Source organism: Onthophagus taurus, chromosome 7, assembly GCF_036711975.1.
Source record: "Onthophagus taurus isolate NC chromosome 7, IU_Otau_3.0, whole genome shotgun sequence".
NCBI classification, from domain to species: domain Eukaryota; kingdom Metazoa; phylum Arthropoda; class Insecta; order Coleoptera; family Scarabaeidae; genus Onthophagus; species Onthophagus taurus.
In genome coordinates, this window is record NC_091972.1 from 24,054,584 (window position 1) to 24,077,421 (window position 22,838).

At 36.5% G+C, this 22,838-nt stretch overlaps 2 protein-coding genes across 7 annotated transcripts in view; one reads left to right on the top strand and one right to left on the bottom strand.

Moving 5' to 3' along the window:
- LOC111429459 (uncharacterized) overlaps positions 1 to 22,838 on the top strand; it is a 40,764-nt gene that overhangs the window by 15,007 nt on the left and 2,919 nt on the right. For 4 of the 6 annotated variants that reach the window (XM_023065370.2, XM_023065371.2, XM_023065369.2 and 1 more), the window contains exon 2: positions 1,765 to 1,846. The exons of 1 other annotated variant lie outside the window; for it this stretch is intronic. In XM_023065370.2, the coding sequence (XP_022921138.2) occupies positions 1,824 to 1,846 (23 nt within the window). In that variant the 5' untranslated portion in view covers positions 1,765 to 1,823. Of the gene's footprint in view, positions 1 to 1,764; positions 1,851 to 22,838 lie in introns of all 6 variants that reach the window. One more of the 6 variants, XM_023065372.2, reaches the window with a different exon arrangement.
- LOC111429460 (uncharacterized) lies at positions 12,729 to 15,077 on the bottom strand. Its single transcript, XM_023065373.2, has 2 exons — positions 13,317 to 15,077; positions 12,729 to 13,254 (listed from the first exon to the last, which is right to left on the bottom strand). Exons 1-2 carry the CDS (start codon positions 14,351 to 14,353, stop codon positions 12,843 to 12,845), a joined length of 1,449 nt encoding a protein of 482 aa, XP_022921141.2. The 5' UTR covers positions 14,354 to 15,077; the 3' UTR covers positions 12,729 to 12,842.

Consider the following 22,838-nt stretch of genomic DNA (forward strand, 5'->3'; position numbering starts at 1 on the left):
ATATTCTCGGGTTTGATAGTGTCGATGTTAATAAACATCTTAGCATGTCTCATTCGAGGAGAATTGGTTCACAGTAGGCGAAGTCTCTCTTCAGCCCACAGTCCAATCCAATGTTTAGCCCCACAAACGCTTTAGCGCTGCCCTCTCGTGCTAGCTCATCTGTCCCTTCATTGCCAACAACCCCAGAGTGACCTGGGATCCAGATCAGAGAAACTCTCTTATCACAACTCAATATGTTTAATGTTCTCTTATATTCATTAACCAAAGCCGACACCGTTTTCACGGCCTACAGCGCCTGGACGCGACTTGACTGTCGCTCAGAAAAATCGTACTGTAATGTTTTTCACCTTTATTTCAAGAAGGATTTTAGCACCCATATCAATAACAAATACTTCCGTTTGAAATACAGTACAGTACGTATCCAGGCTGTAAGCTTGTTTAAACCGAAGTGTCTGGCAGTATACTCCTGCTCCGACCCCTTCCGGCGTTTTTGATCCATCTGTGAACATGCAAATATCTGCCAGAACCAGAGAATTTTCGTTTTCGATCCAGGACTGCCGTTCAGGCAGTACAATCTGGTATCGAGCATTAATCACTGATAGTGATCCCGCAAAATCTGACGGCATTGATAGTACAGTATCAATGCTTATAATGTCTTGACATGTCGGAACAGTTTTGAGCATGTTGCTTAAATCTGTAAATGGTAGTTGTAGTCATCTTTATATCTTTCTGTATATGCAAAGGAGATAGGCCAAGCAGAACATCCATTGCTAGAATTGGCGTTGTGCTTATTCCACCAGAGATTGCCAATCCAGCTACTCGTTGAATTCGTGAAAGTTTACTGATAACTGAAGTCTGTCGGACTTTCCTATATCAGGCTGCTGCTCCGTATGTGATCATAGGTCTAACCAGTCACATAGAGCCAGTACAGTGTTTCAGCGGTGAGATTCCTATTTTTTTCGCAACGACTGCGACTAGTCCACAAGGATAGTCTAGCTTTGTGCAAAACTCCCTGCAAATATCTATTCCGGCAATAATGTTTACTGCAATAGAGATCCTTTTTACACTCGTGCCTTGATTTTCTTCAATCCACTCAAAACATCCTCTTCTACTGCAGGAGTACTCACACATCGAGATCGACCAGCATCGTGGTGAGTTGTTTTAAACGAACCCACTTCCGACAAACGTTGATGCAATTTTGTGAAAATGTATCGGTAGGTAAGTTACGGTTGGGGTAAGTTTCCGAGTAAGGGCGACGTGTCTCACTCATAAGTGTTACCATTAGCAGCACCGTATGTAAAGTGCATGTCTACCATTTCTGCATTGGTGTATTCATGCATGCTTACATGAAATAAAAGCACCCAACTACACCAGCAAAAGTGACGTGAGATTGGCAATAACTAAAGACAAAATGTGTTTAGTTTTGCATGGGTAACACGACTAAACGACTAGATATGAACTTTATTGAAAAGCAACATAAAATCAACTATATCTCTGAAAAAATTGATTTTAAGACCTAAGTTTACTAAGACTTTTTTGTTTATATTGATGAGAAATTTTTAAACTCCCGGTAGATATACATATATAGTTATTCAACCGGTCGAGTTGGGTTGCTCTAGCTCGTGCTGCCTCTAGCGGTACACACAAGAATAACGATTTATGAATGAAGTGATTAAAACTATGAATTGGAGCTGTAATTTATGGAATTTATGTGATTGAACACGGAATTAAGGTGAGTTTTGATTTTTGTTCGTCTTATTGCAGACTTATTCTCGACGTGGTAGCGAGGAGTTCCTTTGAGCAATCGGCCGACCGACAGTATAATGGGGTCACACATATCAAAGAAGTAGGTAATATAACAAAGTTTTTTGCGGTTTTTTGCAATTTCTTCAGTTTGGATAAACGACTTCACGTATACTTACATTCTTCTTTAAAATACAAATACGAACCTTAAGAAATCTGTAGCGAACCGCAGATCAGTTCAGATTTTGGTAATTAATTATTGATATTTTTATTCATTCTCGGATAGAGGGGATCGCTGCTCGACTCATCCTTCCCTTCCTTTTCTTTTGTCTAATTGTTATAGTTGTAATTGTTTGATTGGTTAAACCACGCGTTGACCAATAAGATTATTCTTAGAGTTAAGAGCGTTCAGGGGGGAAACGTTTTCCTTTTGTTTTCCTTCCCTCTCTTTTGTTTAATTGCTGATGTTGCAATTTCTAATTGGTTGAGCCATGTGTTGGCCAATGAGGACTTTCCTCAAGGAAAGAGCGTCCAGGGGGTAAAGGTTTAAATATTGAGGAGGAGCGCCTTTTATGACAGTTCGGTTTGGATTTAAATTAATTTCTTCGGCGAAGCACCCTGTTCGGTTTCGGTTAAGAGTCTTAGTGTACAGTCCGAGTAAGACTCCGGTAATTCTTAAGTTTGATGTAAGTTATTTAATTAATAATTATTAATTAACTTTTATTCGATCGGATTAAAATTAAAGTGTTATACTTTTTGACGAGTCGCTCCTCTCAATATGATCGCTTTAACCCTTGGTAAGTCGTTAATGTTTTATTTCATATATTAACTTGTAAAGATTGTAACTAATTGCTTTGGCTTCTTCTGATTTGGTATAAACCTACGTAATATTCGATGTTATTTTTGAATTATTCATTTTATTAAATTGATCATTTTGTAATTGTTGAACTTAGATATTTTTTGATTAAATTGCTTATATCGATTTTCAAGTAAAGTCAGGTAAATTACTAGATTAAAATTTCTCTTGTTAATCAATATAAAGTTTTCGAGTTATTTTTGTAGCTAAATTTTGTTTGTTCCTATTTATTTTAACTTTAATTCTGTTTATTAATTTTAGGTTGTATTTTATTTCTTTTGCTATTGTTTTCGTATGATTTCACTTCATTAAATTTGTTATTTAAATTTGACTGATTACTTTTATTGAATTTCATTTAACTTTGCTCCCTAAATCCAAGCCGGCGTGACAAGGTTCTGCTTGTCGCATACGCCTTTAGCACGCCCACACAACAAAGTAAGAGCCGCTCCTTACAAATTGGTGTCAGGTGTGGGGTTAGCTAAAATTTTTGGTTTAGGAAAGATAAATTTTTGTTGAAGGGAAATTTTTGACAAGTTAAATTTTTAGGATTTTGAAGTGGCATAAAGTAGATTTTGTTTAATTCGCGAATCATTAATACCAATCAGAATATTTACTAACCCTTATTAACATGGCAGAAACCGCCCCACAAGCTATGACCGTTACCCCCGTGTCACTGGGGATGGTCGCAGCAACAGTAGAAGCGTTCTCGGGAAGAGAGAACGTAAAATTACATTTTGAACGAATAGAGCAAAGAGCCACTTTGGATAGGTGGACAGAACAAGAAACGTTGAATATCGTAAAATATCGACTGACCGGAGAAGCGTATCGATATTACAAAAGTGATACAACATTGCAAACGGCGACGGTAACGTTTAATGAATTCAAAGAGAAATTCATCCAGAGATTCAAGCCGCGAAGAATTCCAGGTGAAGCTTACAACAAGTTAAATCGTACTTTCCAGGGACCTAATGAGACGGTGTCCGAGTTCCAGACTAGATTAAGGTTGATAGCTAATGAAATTTTGGAGGATGACCAAAGTAAGGCGACAGCTGAAGAATTGCCAGGTATTAAGAAGAAAATTAACGAAAGCGTCCTTAATCAATTTACGACGGGGTTGCGAAGAGAGATTTCTCAAAACATCGGAATCATATTGATGCGAGAAGAAAATCTGACGTTGCAGAAGGCGGCAGAAATTGCGACTCTAGAAGAGAGTCATCAATTCACCTTGAGGCATCGATTCAAATCGGTGCAGGTGATGGAATCTTCGATTACATGTTTCAATTGTGGAGAAATTGGACATATATCAAGAAATTGTAGAAATCAACAAAGACAAAGAACGACGCAGTTTAACGGAAATCAGAAATTTAATTCTACAAACGTCGTAAGTAATAGAAAATTCCCTTCAGTAAATTCACCAAAACAATCGTTTAGTTGTTATAATTGTGGACAACCAGGTCACTTTAGTCGCAATTGCACTCTTCTGAGAAATCATAGACAAGGCTCGATTCAGAAAAATTTTAAACATAAACAGGATGTAGCAGAATCGAGAAGCTTCCGGACGACGGGAACCAAATCGCACGACGAAGCGGATTCTAGAAGACACATGCAAGCAAAGGACAAATGGTCACATAGTCCAACGAAAAATGCTTAATATTAATCTTAATATTAAATAAACAAGAACCAAGTATTTATGAGTTTAGTATATTGGAGAGCAAATGAAAAAATGGAAATAAAATATTTGTTCCTAAGTATAACACATAAGTGAACGGTTGGTAATGGTCGGTAATCGATGACGGTGTTCGAATTATGAAATTTAAATTTTATTGATGAATAGTAGATAATTGGAAATATTTCAAAACAACTTTGAAAATCAACTAAATGATTAACACACAAATTTTTAATGTTGTACAAAATTAGCACATAAATAGCACTAAATGATGGCACCATCAAAGTGTTGATATCTTAAAAGGGGGGGGGGGTGTAACTGAACGTCCAGCTACAACTACCACTTTGATATAATATATAAAAAAAGTACTAGATGATTAGTACAATAATTTTTAATGTAGCACAAAATTAGTAAATAAATAGTACAAAATTATGGCACTATCAAAATGTTGATATCTTGAAAGGAGTTGTATATGGATGGGGGAATGTAACTGGACGTTCAGCTACACCCTCACTTTATCCATAATTATGGTAGTATCAAACTGCTGATATCTTGAAAGGGGGGTGTAGCAGTACGGACCTGTTTAAATTTAATAATTATCAATAAAATTATGCTCTGTATACACTTACAATTAGTGGTATAATCACTTTATCACAAAGCATCAAAACTTCTATCCCCGCGGATGGGTAGTGAAATAAATTAACATCCGACGATATGAAACATTCTAAGAAGTATAAGTACGAAGGCTTTCACGGCCGGTGTTAACCCTAGGATGCATAAACCGGGCCTCTTAGGCCCGGCGAAATTTTAATTACTCATAATTTTCTTAAAATAATTTCAATCGGCTTGAGCATTTAGATATGCTCTAAACGTCTTTATTCAATACACACTTGATTCAAAAACATTCAAATTCTGTATTTGCATAAACCGGGCCTTCGAAGCCCGTGTACTACTAGTTGCTATAGAATAGAACAAGTTTCAACTTGTTCATTACAGGTTGAGGGTTATTATAATTTGTCAAACACTGCTGCGCGGAATTGTGCGTGTCTGTGCAAGTTAAAACGTGCATTACTGTTGGATGTATAAAAGTAGGTGCAGCTGTTTTTCATTCAGTTGGAATAGAAGTTGGATTGAGTGAACTTGTGAGATATATATGATAATGGCGTCAAAAAGGAACGTGAAAACGTGAGATTTGGTGACCCCGGTTATGAAGAAATATTGGTGCAGTGAGCAACTGAATGTTATGATCTGCCTTCTGAAGAAAGTGATGTGTCAGAAGCAGAAAATGATGACAGAGATGATAGAAATTTCGAATTGGTTCCTGACGAGTATTCTGGAGGGTGATGTTGATGATATTGGCAAGCCTTCAACGAGCGGTTACATTGCTCCAAGTGGTCTGGTATGGAGATTGGAACCTCCAGCAAAAAATAAAATTCAACCATACAACATTATTCGACGTGCGCCAGGACTAGCAAGGAAACATATGCCTGCAACACCAAAAGAAGCGTTTCAGTTATTTGTAACTCCAGTTATTGTAGAAGAAATTGTGAACTGTACTAATTTAGAGGGCAAACATGTTTATAGAGCAAAAGGCAACCGTGGAAAGATGTAACTGTTGATGAATTTCTTGCATTCTGTGGTTTACTTATTCATGCGGGAGTTGACAGAAGCTGGGATGTTCCGGCGAGAGAATTATTTTGTGATGAATTTGCCAATCCTGTATACCGAGCCACAATGTTCATATTTCGCTTTGAAGAAATACGAAGATTCGTCAGATTTGATGACAAGAGAACCTGGAATGCGCGTTTGGAAACCGATAAGTTAACAATGGTGTCCTACATTTGGGATTTATTTATTCAGTAATGCAAAACTTGCGTCATACCTGATACTAATGTAACTATTGATGAACAACTCGTTGGGTTAGACTCTAACCCAACCATACTCAACCTGCGGCCCTGTCAATTGTTCCTTGCGGCCCGCAACACCAGTGTTGTTAAATACCCGGGTATTTATTTTCAAGGGAAAATTCCCTGGATATATACCCTGGGGTATTTACCCAAGATGGGTATTTAGAGATATTTATAAAATTTGATTTAAATTGAGTTGATGGCAGTTTTGCAAGTACTTCAAGAATACAGAGTCCATTATCGATACACCAAACTTATTTATAACATTTACAAGAATGCTACAATGAGCGTGGGGTAAGACAAGGCGATATAATGGTGAACCCAAATTGTTTATCACAGTCCTGGAGAGTGCATTTAAATAACTGGATTGGACTCAAAAAGGTATAAAAATTGATGGCAATACTTATTTCGGTATCCTTGGAGAGATGAGACTGATGCTGAACGTATACAGGAGGCGTGTGCAAGAGTTGGGCTAAATATCAACAAAATTTAGGACAAATCTTGTTCCAAGCTGTAACATCAATATTGGTGATGATGAATATTCCATCTAGAATACTTTCTATGGTATGTTATTAATCTCTGATACCTTTCCATATTTTGCCGCAGAGATTGCGTTTTGAACCTCACTGATTGATATAGATGCCATGACACTATCCTTTCTATGGTGTGACGGACTGCTGTCTGTTTCCAAATCAGTTTCTCTATGCTTAATAGGTTTTGAAAATAATTTTTCCAAATGTCATTCATTTCACTATCACATATTATTTTTCCTGTTCCATCTCAGCATAGAGCTACGTGCGATTTGTGCCTTTGTCTTAACTGTCTAACAAATTTATACACATTCCTGGTGTTATTAGCTTTAAAGTGTACATATTTCGGGAAAGTTTATATTTTCACTACCGACCATTCTCGTTTACGTAATACTCTTCGAAAATATTTAACGATTTCTTTAATGCTTGAAAAACAACTTTGAATGTCCTGAATTGAGTATAAGTCTAATATTAATGACTAAATTCAATTTTTATGCTTCATTAATTCTTGTTGTTTGATTCTTTTCTAGTCATATTGCACTTCCATCAAATCCAAGATTTCAAGATCCATGAGATTGTTGATTTCCAATTTTAAATTAAGTAGTTCGTTTAAGATCTTATTATTCTTCTTCTTTTATTCAGGTTGTAACCTGTTTACGCATCTCTCTCTAGCTAATCTTTGGTCTCTTTTGTCTTAATCAGCCAGGTTTCTTCCATTCTTTGGAAGTATTCATAAATTTTTTTTATTTCTCCCCTAGCAAATCTCATGACATATCCGAATCCACAAAATTCTCTTACAATTTTGTTCCTAACTTCCTATGACTTCTTGTCTTTTCCACTATTGTTCTTAAAGTACTCATCTCAGTTGGTTCGCATCGCAGCCATATATCTTGGCCATGAGGTTCGTGTATCGAGCGATAATAATCAAAGGCAGCCTACAGGAAACTTAGAGACATTTTCATAGGCGATATTCCTGTATATTTGAAAAGAAAGGCTGTCAATCAATGCGTGGTTCCTCCTTTGGTTATCATATCCGAAACATTAATATTAACGGTGGCCATTACCAGGAGGCTCAACGTAACGCAAAGGAAGATGGAGAGGTCGATACTGGGTGTAACCCTGAGGGACCACATACGAAATGAAGACCTACGAAGAAGAACTGGCGTAAATGATGCGGTCAACATTGTGGCAAAGCTCAAGTGGAACTGGGCGGATCATCGTCGCAAGAATGAAGAATGAGCAGTGGTTACCTGATTATAATACGTCTTCGATCGTTGACAATTCTTCGTCTTCAACGCCCATTTCATCATGTTCCTCTACATTTTTGTCCGAATCTGTTATATTTTTACTTGTATCACTTTTGTATGTACTGTTTGGGTATTTACCCTAGGCCGGAGTAAATACCCAGATAAATACCCACTTTTTAAATACCTACCCGCCGGGTATTTACCCAGCGCCCATCACTGCGCAACACACAATGTATAAAAGGTGATTTTAAAAAAAATAAATTTTATGGAATAATATACAGAATTATTCGGACCACTCGTACCACTCTTTTTATACCGAAATGATAAGTCATAAAAAGTTGAAATAAAACATTCTTAATCTCCCTGTATAAATAAAAATATGCAACGAAAGAATAGATACGCTTCCTACGCTTGCTGTACGCAGGGACTTCCCCAACGACTGACTCCGCGCTGAGCTAGCATTAAAATGTTAGGTCTGTCCTAACGTGTTGATTTGTTTAGTTGGGTAATACATTTTATGCGTGGTGGTTTTGTTTTATTATTTGATGTGTTTATTACGGAAAACGAGTGTAACGTACTTTTGACTGTTGTAACATATTGTTTGTTATAATTTTTAATTATAATAATGGCGAGAAAATCTTCAAAACGAAAAATTTTGGACGAAAATAGAGCATTTCAAGACAATTAGGAAGATGAATATTTTGTTGTTGCAAATAAACATGGTTCGGCAACATGTTTGATTTGTCGTGAAAGTATTATATTAAAAAAATATAATATTGTTCGTCATTATACTACGAAACACAAATCATTCGATGATACATTTTCTCACGGCTCTTTAATAAGATGCAAAAAGTTGACTTGTTTGAAAAAGTCATTGCAACAACAACAAAATATGTTATTAGTGACAATATCACAAGATACAGCAGTGACAAGAGCATCGTATGAAATTTGTTATATACTTGGTAAACACATGAAACCATTTATCGATGCAGAGGTGGTGAAGGAATGTTTCCTTAGTGCTTCCAATATATTATTTGATAAGTTTAGTAATAAAAATCAAATAATATCTCAAATAAAAAACATGCAGCTCTCTGATTCTACCTGCGTTAGACGTATTGAAGATATTTCAAAATACATTTCTAATCGCGTCATAGAAGAAATAAAAAATTGTAAATATTTTAGTTTGGCTTTTGATTCTAGCACCGATATTTCATCAACAGCACAATGTTCCGTTTTCGTTAGGTATGGTACCGAAGAAAATTATATTTACGAAAATTTTTTTAAATTTCTTCCTATGAAGAATCAAACCAGAGGCACTGACTATCTCGATATTATTAGTACTTTTCTGGAGAACAATAATATTGATGTAAAAAAATTGGTTTGCGTGTGCACGGATGGATGCCCTTCAATGATAGGATCCGAAAAAGGTTTTGTTTCCCTATTGAAAAAGAAATACAATTTAACAAATCTCTTATCCTTTCACTGTATCATTCACCAAGAGAACTTAGCAGCACGTATCTCTATTGCCGAAATAGACGCCGTGATGAAGACCGTAATAAGTATAGTGAATTATATTCGAGCACGAGAACTGAACCACAGGAAATTTAAAAGTCTTTTAGAAGAAATGAATTGTAATTACAATGACATTCCTTTACATACCTCGGTGCGATGGCTAAGTAGAGGAAAAGTTGTGGAACGGTTTTTTTCTTTAAGGCAAAACATTATTTTGTTTTTGCAACAAAACAATAAAATTTACAATGAACTGGAAAATAATGGATGGTGGTGTCTTTTAGCTTTTCTGTGCGACATTACAGATAAACTTAATGAGCTTAATCGCAGCTTACAGGGGGAAAATAAAATTATTTCGCAGATGGCGAATAAAGTATTTGCTTTTGAAGAAAAATTAAAGATCTATTACGAAGAAATGCAGAACCAAATATCACGTAACTTTCCAACCATAATAAAAGCTGAACAAGATGGTATACATATTTCTCAAGAAAATTATATGATGTTTGCTAATTATTTAGCTGCCTTATCCAATGAGTTTAAGAGCAGATTTCAGGATTTACGTTATATCAAGAATTCTCTGTTGCTTATGGAAAATCCTTGGCACTTAGAAACAACAAGTGTAACACAATTAGCATCTTTTGGATGTGATTATGCAAAGATATTTGATGAATATATCGAATTTAAGAACCATACAAGTTTGGAAGCTATTTTTAAAGAAAAAAGAGAAGGTCAGGAGTACAATGAGTTTTGGAGAGTAGTACCAGAAAAATATAAACATTTACAAAAGTGTGCCCTTTTACTGCTCACGTTGTTCGCATCAACGTATATTTGTGAATCATCATTTTCAAAAATGAAATATGCGAAGAACATTTACAGAAATAGACTTACTGATTCTCATCTTGATGATGTATTGAGGATAGCATGTACCAATTACAAACCCGATTTGTCTCAAGTGGTAAAAAAATTGTCGCAGTATCAAAAATCACATTAATTATTTTTTGTGTAAAAATAATATTATAACGGTAACAAATAAATATTGTAAAAAATACATTCGTTTTTTATTGTGTAAAACACTATTACATTATGTATATAATGTTGCGGCCCGCGTAACTTACCAAATATAGGTATGTGGCCCTAAAGAAAAAAAGGTTGAGTATGGCTGGGTTAGAGGTAGATGCACATTCGTTCAATACATGCCAAGTAAATCGGCAAAATATGGACGTAAAATTTTTTGGATGTGTGACTCTACGTCTGGTTATGCTTTGGATGGTTTAGTTTATGTTGGTCGCCAGCCCGGAGAACCTCCACATAAAAACTTGGGGCTTGAAGTAGTACAAACTCTTGTGCGTGGCATTCATAATTGTGGTCGCAATCTCACGATAGACAATTTCTTCACTAGTGTTCCGCTAGCAACTTATCTGTTGGATAAAAATATTAATGTTGTGGGTACACTACGTCAGAATAAGCGTGACATTCCGAAAGAAATGAAAGCCTCAAAAGATCGTGTAGTCTACTTTTCATTGTTTTGTTTTCAAAATAACGTATCCATGCTAAGTTACGCACGTAAAAAGAACAAATGCGTAATTTTACTAAGCACCATGCACCACGACGCATCTATCAATGACGACGCTAAGAGGAAGCCTGAAATCATCTCTCATTATAATAAAACAAAGGGCGGTGTTGACATCATGGATCAAATGGTGTGGACATACACGTGCAAGAGGCAAAGTAAACGATGGCCCATGACATTTTTCTTCAACATCATTGATGTTGCAGCACTCAATGCTGCATAGTCTTTACGAAGGAACATCGAAACTACAACATAGGAGTGACTCACAAACGCAGAATGTTTTTGAAAGATTTAGCGAAGGAACTAGTGATACCACATATGCAGAGAAGATCTACTAACCCTTACCTACGGCGTACTGTCCGGGAGTGTATGAGCAGATTTATTGATATATGTGCATATATGTGGTCCGCCAGCCGCTCACACAACTGCAACAATTAAGAGAAAAAGATGCTCAGTATGTCCCGCAAGTATAGATCGTAAAAGCACAATGATATGTATTACTTGTAAAAATAATATCTGTGATGAGCATAGTATTAGAATGTGCAATAAATGTTTCTCTAATCCCTAAAAACAATAAACAATAATGTTTTTTTAACAATAATGTTCACTTTCATATTTAACCTCACGTTTGTAACGTACATATGTATAAATAAATAAAGTTTAATTCAATAACTTTGTTTCTGTTCTGACTACACGTGATTTTATACAACGGGTCTCAGAAGCCCTGATTATGTAAATGACGATATTTTATTGGTTAAGTATCCTAGGATTAATTGAACTAAAATTAGAACTAACACTAGAAACTTACGGGTTTTGGCGTGCGTCTTTTAAGAAAATGTTTGACGTTTCGGATGCCATGTTGCAACCTTCTTCAGAAACTAGTTCCACCAGTTTCTGAACCAGTTCCACCAGTTTCTGAACCACTTGAACCAGTTCCACCAGTTTCTGAAACGTCAAACATTTTCTTAAAAGACGGACGGCAAAATCCGAAAGTTTCTAGTTTTAGTTCTAATTTTAGTTCAATTCTAAGAAGTGTTTCAAAAGAGGTTATTTTTCTATAGATCATTTTATACATGCTTCATAAATAGAGAACTCCTCTCCTAATACTAGAGTTAATGTTTTGGTTGGTATTATACATACATTTTTAAATTCGATTGTAACAAAGTACAAATTTACTGTAAAAACATGCTACAAAAAAGCAATCAAAGTAAACAATTATCCCAATTTCAATGTGTTTTTGAATATCGACATTCAAACGTCAATGTGACATATGTAACTTGATTTCAAAACATCACATATAAACATTTCTGGACAATCTAACCAACTTCACAACAAAGCAAATATCTTTCAGAAACATCATTCGTCTTATGTTCATTCTTTTCAGTATCATCTCAATCGCAGTTTGAAATTTGCTGTTGACAAATAAATTTATTTGTTTTCGAATTATTTCATTGCACCTCACATTCAACATAGTCACGAGATGTCAAAACGACGCGCGACGTTAAGACGTTTAAACAAAAAAAATCACTAGGACTAGGTCACAGTTATTTTAGTAGTTCGTGTGAAATTTGATCTACCGTTAACTAAATTACCAACATAAATTTTTGTATGATATTTGACAACAATTTGACAGATATTACAGAAAGAAATAGTACATATTATGTAATAGTGAAAGTGTATAAAATGATCAAAAAAATATATTTCATAAAATAATACTTTATTAAATCCTCTAGTACACCGATTAATTACACCTGGTTGTATAAAAATTATCTATAATTAAACAAATATTTATGTACAATTAATATTAATTCGTTCTATTTATTGATGGACTTCAAGAAATGATCAATATGAATGACACCATCTTCAGCGGTCGCTATATGAAGATTAGCCCCACAGAGCATTTTATTTATATAAGGGTTATGTAATTCGGTAACTTGTGTAGAACAAGCAGCAGCAGCACCACTGGTCGATTGTAAACTTCCAGACCAGTATTCATTTCCAGGAAATGCGTTTGCATCCCAAGCATAAGAAACGACCCTCAATTTTCCAGCATGTATGTTTTTTAAACGGGTATGAGGCCGATTTTTTGTTAAATAAATGTTAATCCCACCGTTTGGATGACCTTCAATTGGAATTTTATCGCCACTATTATAATTACCACACGAAATAGCTTGAATGTAACTTAAATCTACATCTGAAATGTTGTTGAGATGTGTACCTAAAGATCTAAAAATAACAATAAAGGTTACAGTCAATTATAGATGATTTTTATCAACTATTATTATTACATGATTCGTTGAGAAACTGTTCTAGTAAACACATCAAGTTGATGAGTTGATTTCATCCAAACACCAAGACCAATTCCAACTAAATGAACGTAAGCAAATTTATTTATATATTTTTTAGCTCTGGTATTGGCTTCTAATAAAAATGTATCCAAAGTAAGAGATATTCGTTTTGAGAAAGTTAAATTATCAAAATAATCGTCGTTTTGTAACCATTTAAAGTTGATGTAATCTATGTTATGTTCTGAGTTTAAAAATTCGCTATAAGTCATGTTTATCTTATTATAAAATTCAGAGTACATTAAATTGATTGATGCTGCAGAAGTTGATCCATAACCATTTTTTACTATATTTTGTTCTTTATCAATAACAATATCTTGGTATTCCATAATGTTCCTTTTGACTAACCTCGCTCCTATTAAACCCATAATAATACCTTCGTCTTCAACTTTAGTTCTATCTTCTTCTAATATACCTCTATTTTGTCTGCTTCCGTCGTTTATGAAATAAGTGTACGATGAGACCGATAAAAAAGCGGACAATTTTATTTCGTCATAACTGAGATAATCTTTTAATTGCAAAATGGTTTCGTCATCGGTTCCAATTGCTTCCCAGTCACCGACTCCTTCTTTACCATCTCTTAATTTCCAAGCATCCATCACCCCGACAAAACAAATAGCCCGTTTTTTTAATAATCGATCTACCAAATCCACCACAGTCATATCTTTATAAACTTCTTTTTCAACTTTAGAACCAAACTTTCGTTTATGACATAAAAAGTTCGTATATAAAATCAAAATTTTTTCATGAATTATTGGATAAACCGATTGAATATTTCTTTCCAAAAATTCCCCACTTACTATCTTCTTTAACGATTCGCATTTTGCAGAAAGTATTGGAAACGAAATTGGAAATTCCGCACTAAGTTGAATCACTTCGTTCAAGGTCGTTTTTGGTAACACACATTTTCCATTATTTATTGCACTCGGATTTATCTCGTTTGTATGATTTTGCGACATAAAATCACTTAGTGTCGTCATTTTTCTTTAATCTAATATTCACATTAATCGTGTTGTTTCTCTGCTACACACTGTACGAATCGTGTTCTAAAAGGTTTCTTTAGGTATGAGGATGTTATTCATATGCTTAACCTTGAATAACAAGTATATAAAAGAAAATCTTTAATTATTTTTTAGAGGCATAAATTTGTTCGCGTGTTGATATTTAGAGGAAAACAATGCAACTTAGTTAACCTCTAAGGTTAGATATCAAAGTGAATAAGAAGATTCGGCGGTTCACTTTGTTATTAAACAAAATATTGCGCGAGGTAACTGCGGTTTTTATAATTTGTTTCCTGTATATTAAACAATATTCTTTATTGTATGTATTAATATATTGTGTGTTATACGCAGTGTTACTTAAAAAACATAAGAAACTTATTGAACAAATAAGGTATTTCTTAAATTATTTATTGTTAAGATTATTTGGATAAATTATCTTTTAAAAAGTTGCAAAATATCTCGAGAATAAGATTATCCGACACACCCAAATGTTTTACGTGATGTGAAAGGAACATGGCGTCACGCTGGTCCTGAATTGATGTTTATAACCGCAGGAATAAGTATTAATTCGTTCGATGAAGAAAATAACTGTAAAGTTTGTTGTAATCACGGCACATTTCTACGTAAAATGTGAAAATGAATTTGAAAATTTTCGACTTCTTGTCGCGAGTTAAATGAAAAACGCAAGGTCCGTTGAGTAAACATTGTATACTCACCGTGAGTATAATCTATATTCAACGGACCTTGGGCAAAACGTGCCCGATTTCTTTAGATGTCGGCAACTTTATCTACATTACGATTTTTTTCTCAAAAATCTATACGGGTACGGGACACCTGCATCAGAGCATTCTAGTGATAGGCGCTGGATAAATATCCGGTGGGTAGGTTTATAAAATTGGTATTTATTTGGGTATTTACCCCGGCCCAGGGTAAATACCCAAACAGTACGTATAAAAGTGAAACAAGTAAAAATATAACAGATTCGGAAAAAAATTAAAAGGAAGATGAAGAAATATTATCAGACAAATCTGTTGTAATTTAGCTCAAAGTATTATGATAAACTTGTTTATTTTTTTAGTGCTCTTTGTACTGTTTTTACATTCTATCATCATCATCATCAAGCAGTCCTCTGCGTCAGGTCCATGCAGCCAGCCCCCCGACGTTCCCAAAAATAAAAATCTTTACGCTAAAGTATTGTACTAGTTTTGTACCCTAATGAACCACCAACGAAAAGTTTTGTACCCCTACACTTCTTAAACTATAACGGGCTGCCTATATGTCAGCCCCCGACATTTTTTGACAAAACCGGACCTTTTAGTACACTAAAATATTGTATTAGTTTTGTACCTTAATGTACCGGTAAAAAAAACTTTTGTACCCCAACGATTTCTGAGAAACAACCCCTTGAACTAAAACTAACACTAGAGACTTTCGGGTTTTGCCGTGCGTCTTTTAACAAAAGGTTTGACGTTTCGGATGCCATGTTGCAACCTTCTTCAGAAACTGGTTCGAAGTGACGAAATCGAAAATCAGGAACAATATATAAGTCGAAAAACTAATTAATAATCAATTAAAGCTAATTATTAACTAATTGCGTCGCGTCCGGTGTGAGGCGGGAGGAGATCTTCGTGTTCACCACCATCCATGTGCTGCTAGGCTCCCAGCCATCCTCTCTGTTCACGTTATTTCTATGTCGGTGGATCTCTCTGGCTTCTCTTGTCAGTCGCTGGTGATATCTGTTGTCCCTAGCCAGCACCTTTGTTTGGTCGAAGTTTATTCGGTGTCCCTCTGCATGGTAATGTTCCTCAACCGCCGGATCTGCTGGATCTTCGTCAACCTTACATCTCTTTCATGCTCCTTGATGCGGCACTCGACGTTAAGGCTGAGCTTTTGGCGAAGACCATCTACAGCATCCTTAACTGGTACCTTAGTAAAAAGGGATTCTACATCGAAACTCACCAAAATATCCTCAGCATCTAGCTTTATACCTTTTACAGATTTCACAAAGTGTGTAGAATCCCTGACATACGATTCCGTATTCCTTGTGAAAGGAGACAGAACCTTTGCAAGATATTTGGCCAACCTGTATGTTGGGGAGTTGATGGCACTGACGATAGGGCGGAGGGGGCGTCTGGTTTATGAATCTTCGGTAGTCCATAAATTCTTGGTTGTACCGGCGCCTGCACAAACAAACCTTTCTGCTATTCTGCTGGAATTCCTGTGGATTCCTATGATTCTGTGGAAGTTTTGGGGTACAAAACTTTTTTTCACCGATACATTAAGGTACAGAACTAGTACAATACTATAACGTATAAAAAATGGAAAGTTTATGTGGTAAATCGCCAGAATATGACTTTCAGCCAGCCCCCGCCTTATAAAAGGGGTTGTTTCTCGGAAACCGTTGGGGTACAAAATTTTTTTTCACCGGTACATAACTAGTACAATACTATAACGCTCAGAAAATGGAAAGTTTGTATGCTAAATCGCCAAAATGTGACTTTCAGCCAGCCCCCGCCGTATAAAAGGGGTTGTTTCTCGGAAACCGTTGAGATACAAACCTTTTTGTCACCGGTACATTAAGGTACAAAAGTAGTACAATATTTTAGTGTACTAAAAGGTTCGTTTTTGTCAAAAAATATCGGGGGTTGACATGTAGGCAACCCCTCATCAGAGAAAACGTTATTGTTTAAAAACCGTAGGGGTACAACATTTTTTAATGGTGGTACATTAGGGTACCAAACTAGTACAATACTTTAGTATAAAGATTTTTTATTTTTCGGCATGTCGGGAGACTGCCTACATGGACCTCTCTGCCTCCTGTGTCGTTGTTGGACATAGGCCTCCCCTATTCTGTTCCATTCGTTTTTATTCTGTGCTGTCTGAATCCAACTGTTGTTCATTCTTTTGACGTCATCCGTCCAGCGTGTTGGCGGTCTTTCTCTACTTCGTCTCTCTGCTCGCGGTCTCCACTCAAGCAACCATTTTGTCCACTGCTCATTCTTCATTCGCGCGACATAACCTAGCCAGTTCCACTTGAGCTTTGCCACACTGTTGACCACATCATTTACGCCAGTTCCTTTTCATAGGTCTTCATTTCATATATGGTCCCTCAGGGACACCCAGCATCGACCCCTCCATCTTTCTTTGCGTTATTTTGAGCCTCATGGCAGTTAATGTTAAAGTTTCACGGGAACTGTTTAAAGTCGTCCAATGGCGATTCAGGGAAACGCGTTCAGAGGTCATAAATCAGACCCAGGTAATCGACCCAACCTCCGGCTTGTCAGCCGTTCTAAACTCGTTTCTCACGTGTTTATTTCTCAACGACAATTACAATGGTTACTTTTATCGGTTACACACTTCAGATCTCTTAATGTCACTTGTCAAATCAGTTACTTTTTACTACCAACATGATATTTTTCACTGTTACCAACAATTTCGAAAAATTTTTAGTAGAACAATCGCTTCAGAATAATGTATCCTTCAACCGTATAATGCTGTGATGCGGAAGATACGGGACACCTGTATACGGTAGACTTCCGATAGTCCGGTTTATCGGTGCCGGATTACTCGTAATCGGATTATAGGGCGACATCTCCCACAATCGTAAAACTATAACATAAAGTTATATTACCAAGATTGACATTTCATAAGAAAACTTGACGAAAAAAGTTTTTTTGAAGAAAAACTTCAAAAATAAGTAACTAACCCAGCATTAGTCACTTATTCTTGACATTTTGGTACCCAAAATTAATCAAAAGGAAGTTTTGCAGCTTTTCCCAGTGGTCCAGTCTGCTTTAGACTTAATATAGATAATAGTACATTAAAAAACTAGTTTCGTAAGACACGCTTGAAGTGCATGAATTCAAGTTTAAAAACGAGAGGCGAAACCACGAGTTTTTTTAAGGAGTGAGTGCTTTAAGTCTTATGAAACGTGTTTTTTATGCTATTTTTGTAATTCGCGTTTTTATCCTTTTTTTAACAAAAATAAAATAAATTTTGACAATATAGGGAAGAAGGTATGTAGTAGTTGGTAACACCGTAACACTTGAAAATGGAAATTTGACAATTAGAAATGTCAAAACACAAAATGTATTCACCTAACAAAAAATATTTCATGTACACCTCCCGAAATAAGAGAAATTGCTCAGGGTTCTCAGGTTTCTTCTATTAAAACACTACTTCCAGAGAAAGCACACGAAAGGTACGAACAACAGTGCTATGTCAATTCAAATTGTCACATTTACAACTAGAAAAATTAATGACTCAATCTCACCAGCTTGAACTGGTTCCTTAAAATGTTACTAAAATCTCATTACAGCATCGGATGCTGTAAGAACTCTCATTACAGCACCCGTTTGAGTACTGTAATAGCTTTCAAAAATTAAAGAATTTACAAAAATATTGTTATATTTTTAGAGTTGTAGGATCGTAACTAGGTCACTAAATCGAATGGTTTCATTCTCTGAAGGCGACGCACGATATCCTCGTTGTCGAGATGCTAGATGGCCTCGATGTTGAGGTGATTTTTCATTTCATGTTTAGATCCGATTGATAAAATTTCTGATGACACCAATGCTACTTCCAAATCGCGATGGAGATCGATGTTTCTGATGTACCAAAGTGCATACACTATGCACCGTAATACTTTGTTTTGGAATCTTTGAATCAGACTTGCATTTGTCCTGCAAGTACAACCTCACAATTGAATTCCGTATGTCCATTTTAGTTTTAATACCACTTGTGTATTAGCGTATACCACTTGTATATTTAATGATAATGTAGATTTTCTGCCAATAAGCCAATATAGTTGACTAAATTTGATATCAAGTTCTGTATGGTTTTTTCTGACGTCAGCTTTCCATTTCAGCCTGGCATCCAGCGCCACACCAAGATATTTTGCGGTGTCGGCGTAAGGATCTGCATTGCCATTTATGTGTACTGGGACATACTTCACTTTAAGTAAAGTTTATGTATGTCGATTTATTTGTATTTAGTATTTATTAGCCATTGTTTGGTCTAGTTTTCGATTGAATTTAGCGTCAAATGTAACTTATTTGCTGTAACTTCCTCATTTTCTGCAACAGCTTAGATCGCTGTGTGATCTGCGAATATAGTTGTTAAAGTTTATACGCGTTTTCGCATTTTACTCTAAAATATCAGAAAGATACGATTTTAATAGTTAACTATATGTTGAAGTAGTATTTGGTTTAGTTTGTAATTTAACAAACTAACCAGACTTTGTCGAAAGCTTGTGCAACATCCAAAAATACGACTGAGTAGACTTTATTTTCTTCTATTGCTATTTCGATAGTATTTACTATTCTATGCGCTTGATTTATTGTTGCATGTTTATTCCGTAACCTAAATAGATCTGTTAGTATTAGAGCTTTTTTGTAATAAGTTCTTTTATGCTTACAGATGGTATATTACTCACCTCAGCGCTTTGAGTTATGCTAGGAACAATATTTAATATAGTCGTTGGATTGTCTGATATAAAAGTTTCTTGCAATTCTGCAGCAAACAAATTACCTTCTTTTGATTGCTCTTACAAGGGAACAGTTCCGTCCCTCACCGATCTTGTTGAAATTTGGCTTACAGCGATAGTATGGCCAAAAGTAAGGTTTACGTATTTTTTTATACGTGCTAATAAAACCCCCGGGCGAGTTATAAAGGTTGGAAATCGGGGCGAAATATATATATTCGCTTATATAAGACCTAGGTCTTTGAATACGCTAGAAGTAATAGCAGCTGTGGCTCTGTCAGACACACCAAATCGATCACTTGTCAAAGCAGTTGCTGGAAGTGACAGTCGCATCTATGAAGTTTTTGAACTACCTGATTGAGACGACAAAGAGCGTGCGGACTGAAAGTCGGAATCATACTTATCATTATCAACTTCAAAAGTTATCTCTGGTTCAGGATCAATACTACTACAAGATGGTCCAGGCCCACCCTGTCTGATTTAGCTGACGAGCTAAGTCTATCTGTCTCTGCAACCTTAGTGTAAGCTTTTACGATTCTTTTGTATCCACCGTCCGAATCTTACCTTGCCTGAGGTGTCTCTGAGCGTAAAGAAATCTTACTTCTAATTGAGGTACCTTTTTTTCTTTAGGGCAAGTGCAGTTGACTATTACTGGATTGGGACAAATACACTTGTCAAAGCTTTTTTCGCAAAAGCAATGAAGTATCATCTCACATTTGCACGATGACATATCAAACAATGTGTTTGAACATTTATCAATAAAATCCTTGTACTTCATTTGTTTCTTACCTGTGTTTTTGTCCCTTGAATAGGATTTACGAAGGGCGTACTATCGATCGTGCAGCTGTTTAATCTTTTGGACGACTCTCGTGTGGGAAACGGGTGGAATCGAAGCCTTCGAATAGATGGACTCAATCTGACAAGCTGCAATGTTTGCCACGTCTGTGAAGCATAATTTCTGTCCAGAACTGGCAGCAGTTAAGCACTTTTTTCTGGTGATGTACTTCCAGGTTTCGCTACGTACAAAAAATTAGCTTGATCGGATATCATTTACACCTCCTACGATTTTTCGTATATCTGTTCAATTTCTGTTCAAATTCCTAAACTTTGAATGCGATGCGCAAACGGAAGATATTGTCCGATCTCAAAATTTTTTTTTCTCTGAGTTCGTATTAAGGAGTAGCAAGTTTTCCGCACTATTACGATTCGATTCGGAAACTTTTCTGTTTTTCACTCCGGTCCAGTGAGGAGCGTCAAGTAACTTTTTGATTTTCCCAGGAACTGAGTAGATCTCTTTCGCTAAGGGTAGAGCAGAGTTTTCTTTGCAAAGACACCTACAGCAGTCTCATCCCATCTATCGCAAAAAGCTCGATGGGTTTTGGAGTTGATCAGCTTTGATGCTGTATTAAAAGTTAGAGGTACAAACGGTTCAGGGGAGACCGATGACTTCTTAGCCGCCCGTTTCGCCAACCTGTCCGCATGAACGCGTAATTTATCGTGACGTTTTATAAACGTTAGCCTCTTCAAGTGATTGCCGACAGGAATTCACTAACGATGATGTAGTTCTATGCCTACTAACCGCCAGCATAGCCTGTCTGCTATCTGTACAGATTACAACGTTTCTGCCAACTTTTTTGGAGTTGATGATCATATTGGCTGCTATATTTATAGCAATTATTTCGGCCTGAGCAGTCGTGCAGTATGACCCTAGCGAAGTGGAAAGGTGTAGCTGGTGATCGTGCGAGAAAATTCCCCCTCCATCCTTCTTCAGCGTTTTGCCAGTGCTTAAGTTGCGCCGGGGTATCATTTCAATGCCAAAGTGTGGCCTGTTCAAGAAAGTAGGTATGATGTAGTCTGTGCGAGCTTCAAGGAGAGGTTGTTTACGAACAGCCTCACTCCAGAGTTTGCTCCGGACTTTTCCCATTTTTACAACCTGCTCATTATTCACTGGCCACAATCGAAACAACGCCATCACGGCCACCTCCCTGATAAAAATATCTAGGGGCAGCACGTTTAACATAGTCTCCAGCGCGATTGTGGGTGTCGATCTCATGACGCCCGTGATTATCAGGCTACTCGTTGCAATTGATACAGCAATTTAGCCTTATAGGCATGTTTCAATGCACAGCACCGTGGGCTACTATGGGTCTTATCACAGACGTGTAGATCCACATTGTGGAATACTTAATCCCTAAGTATTCCCAATTGCCTTTCGACACTGGGTGAGTACAATCGTTGCTTTTTTGGTTTTGCAACTAATGTATGATTTCCAAGTCAGTCCTTTGTCCAAGATATTTCACTTCTGGAGCAAAGGTTAATGGACTGTTGCAGGAATGGGGTGGTGTTAAGTGTCCCAGTTTCCTGCGTTTGGTGAAGAGAACAATCTCAGTCTTTTTAGAATTTACAGATAGAGTATGCTCTTCACACCATCGTTCAACAAGTTTAAACGCGTGCTACATTCTATAACAAAGAAAATTGATAGGTTTACCTCTTAACAGAATAGCCACGTCATCGGCGTAGCCGACTGTGAAGAGATGTTTATTATTCAACTCACGAATGAGATCATCAACCGTTAAGCACCAGAGAAGCGGTGAGAGTACTGAGAGTACAATGATTATTCTGGATGCTTGGAAAAACTGCCGTCGTTCTTTTTTAGAATGTCACAGCTGTGTTTTTGGCCGCGAGATACTATTTTGTTAAGGCGTGAAGCTTCAGCGACACTCTCCACCTCCTCGCAAAAACCTGTTTGAATTCTGACTGGTGTGTTTAAAACACAAGCCAGTCAGAATTCAGTCAGTTTGTTTAACTTTATTAGAAGCCTTTCTGCAGGTGATCCTCAGTGAATGGAGGTCGGGAGTCCACCATGATGTTGCCCTTTCTATCTCCTCCACTGTTCTATCAGGACATGCACTGTGGAAAGCCTGAATGAGTGTGTCACCTACGATATTCAAGTATTCCTCTAATTAATCGGTATTCCCAGGA

Bases quoted from the DNA above. Each gene is read 5' to 3' on its own strand.
- LOC111429460 (XM_023065373.2), bottom strand. From the start codon at position 14,353: ATGACGACACTAAGTGATTTTATGTCGCAAAATCATACAAACGAGATA. The intron at 13,255-13,316 runs GTAATAATAATA...TGTTATTTTTAG, and splicing joins ACAGTTTCTCAACGAATCAT to ATCTTTAGGTACACATCTCA.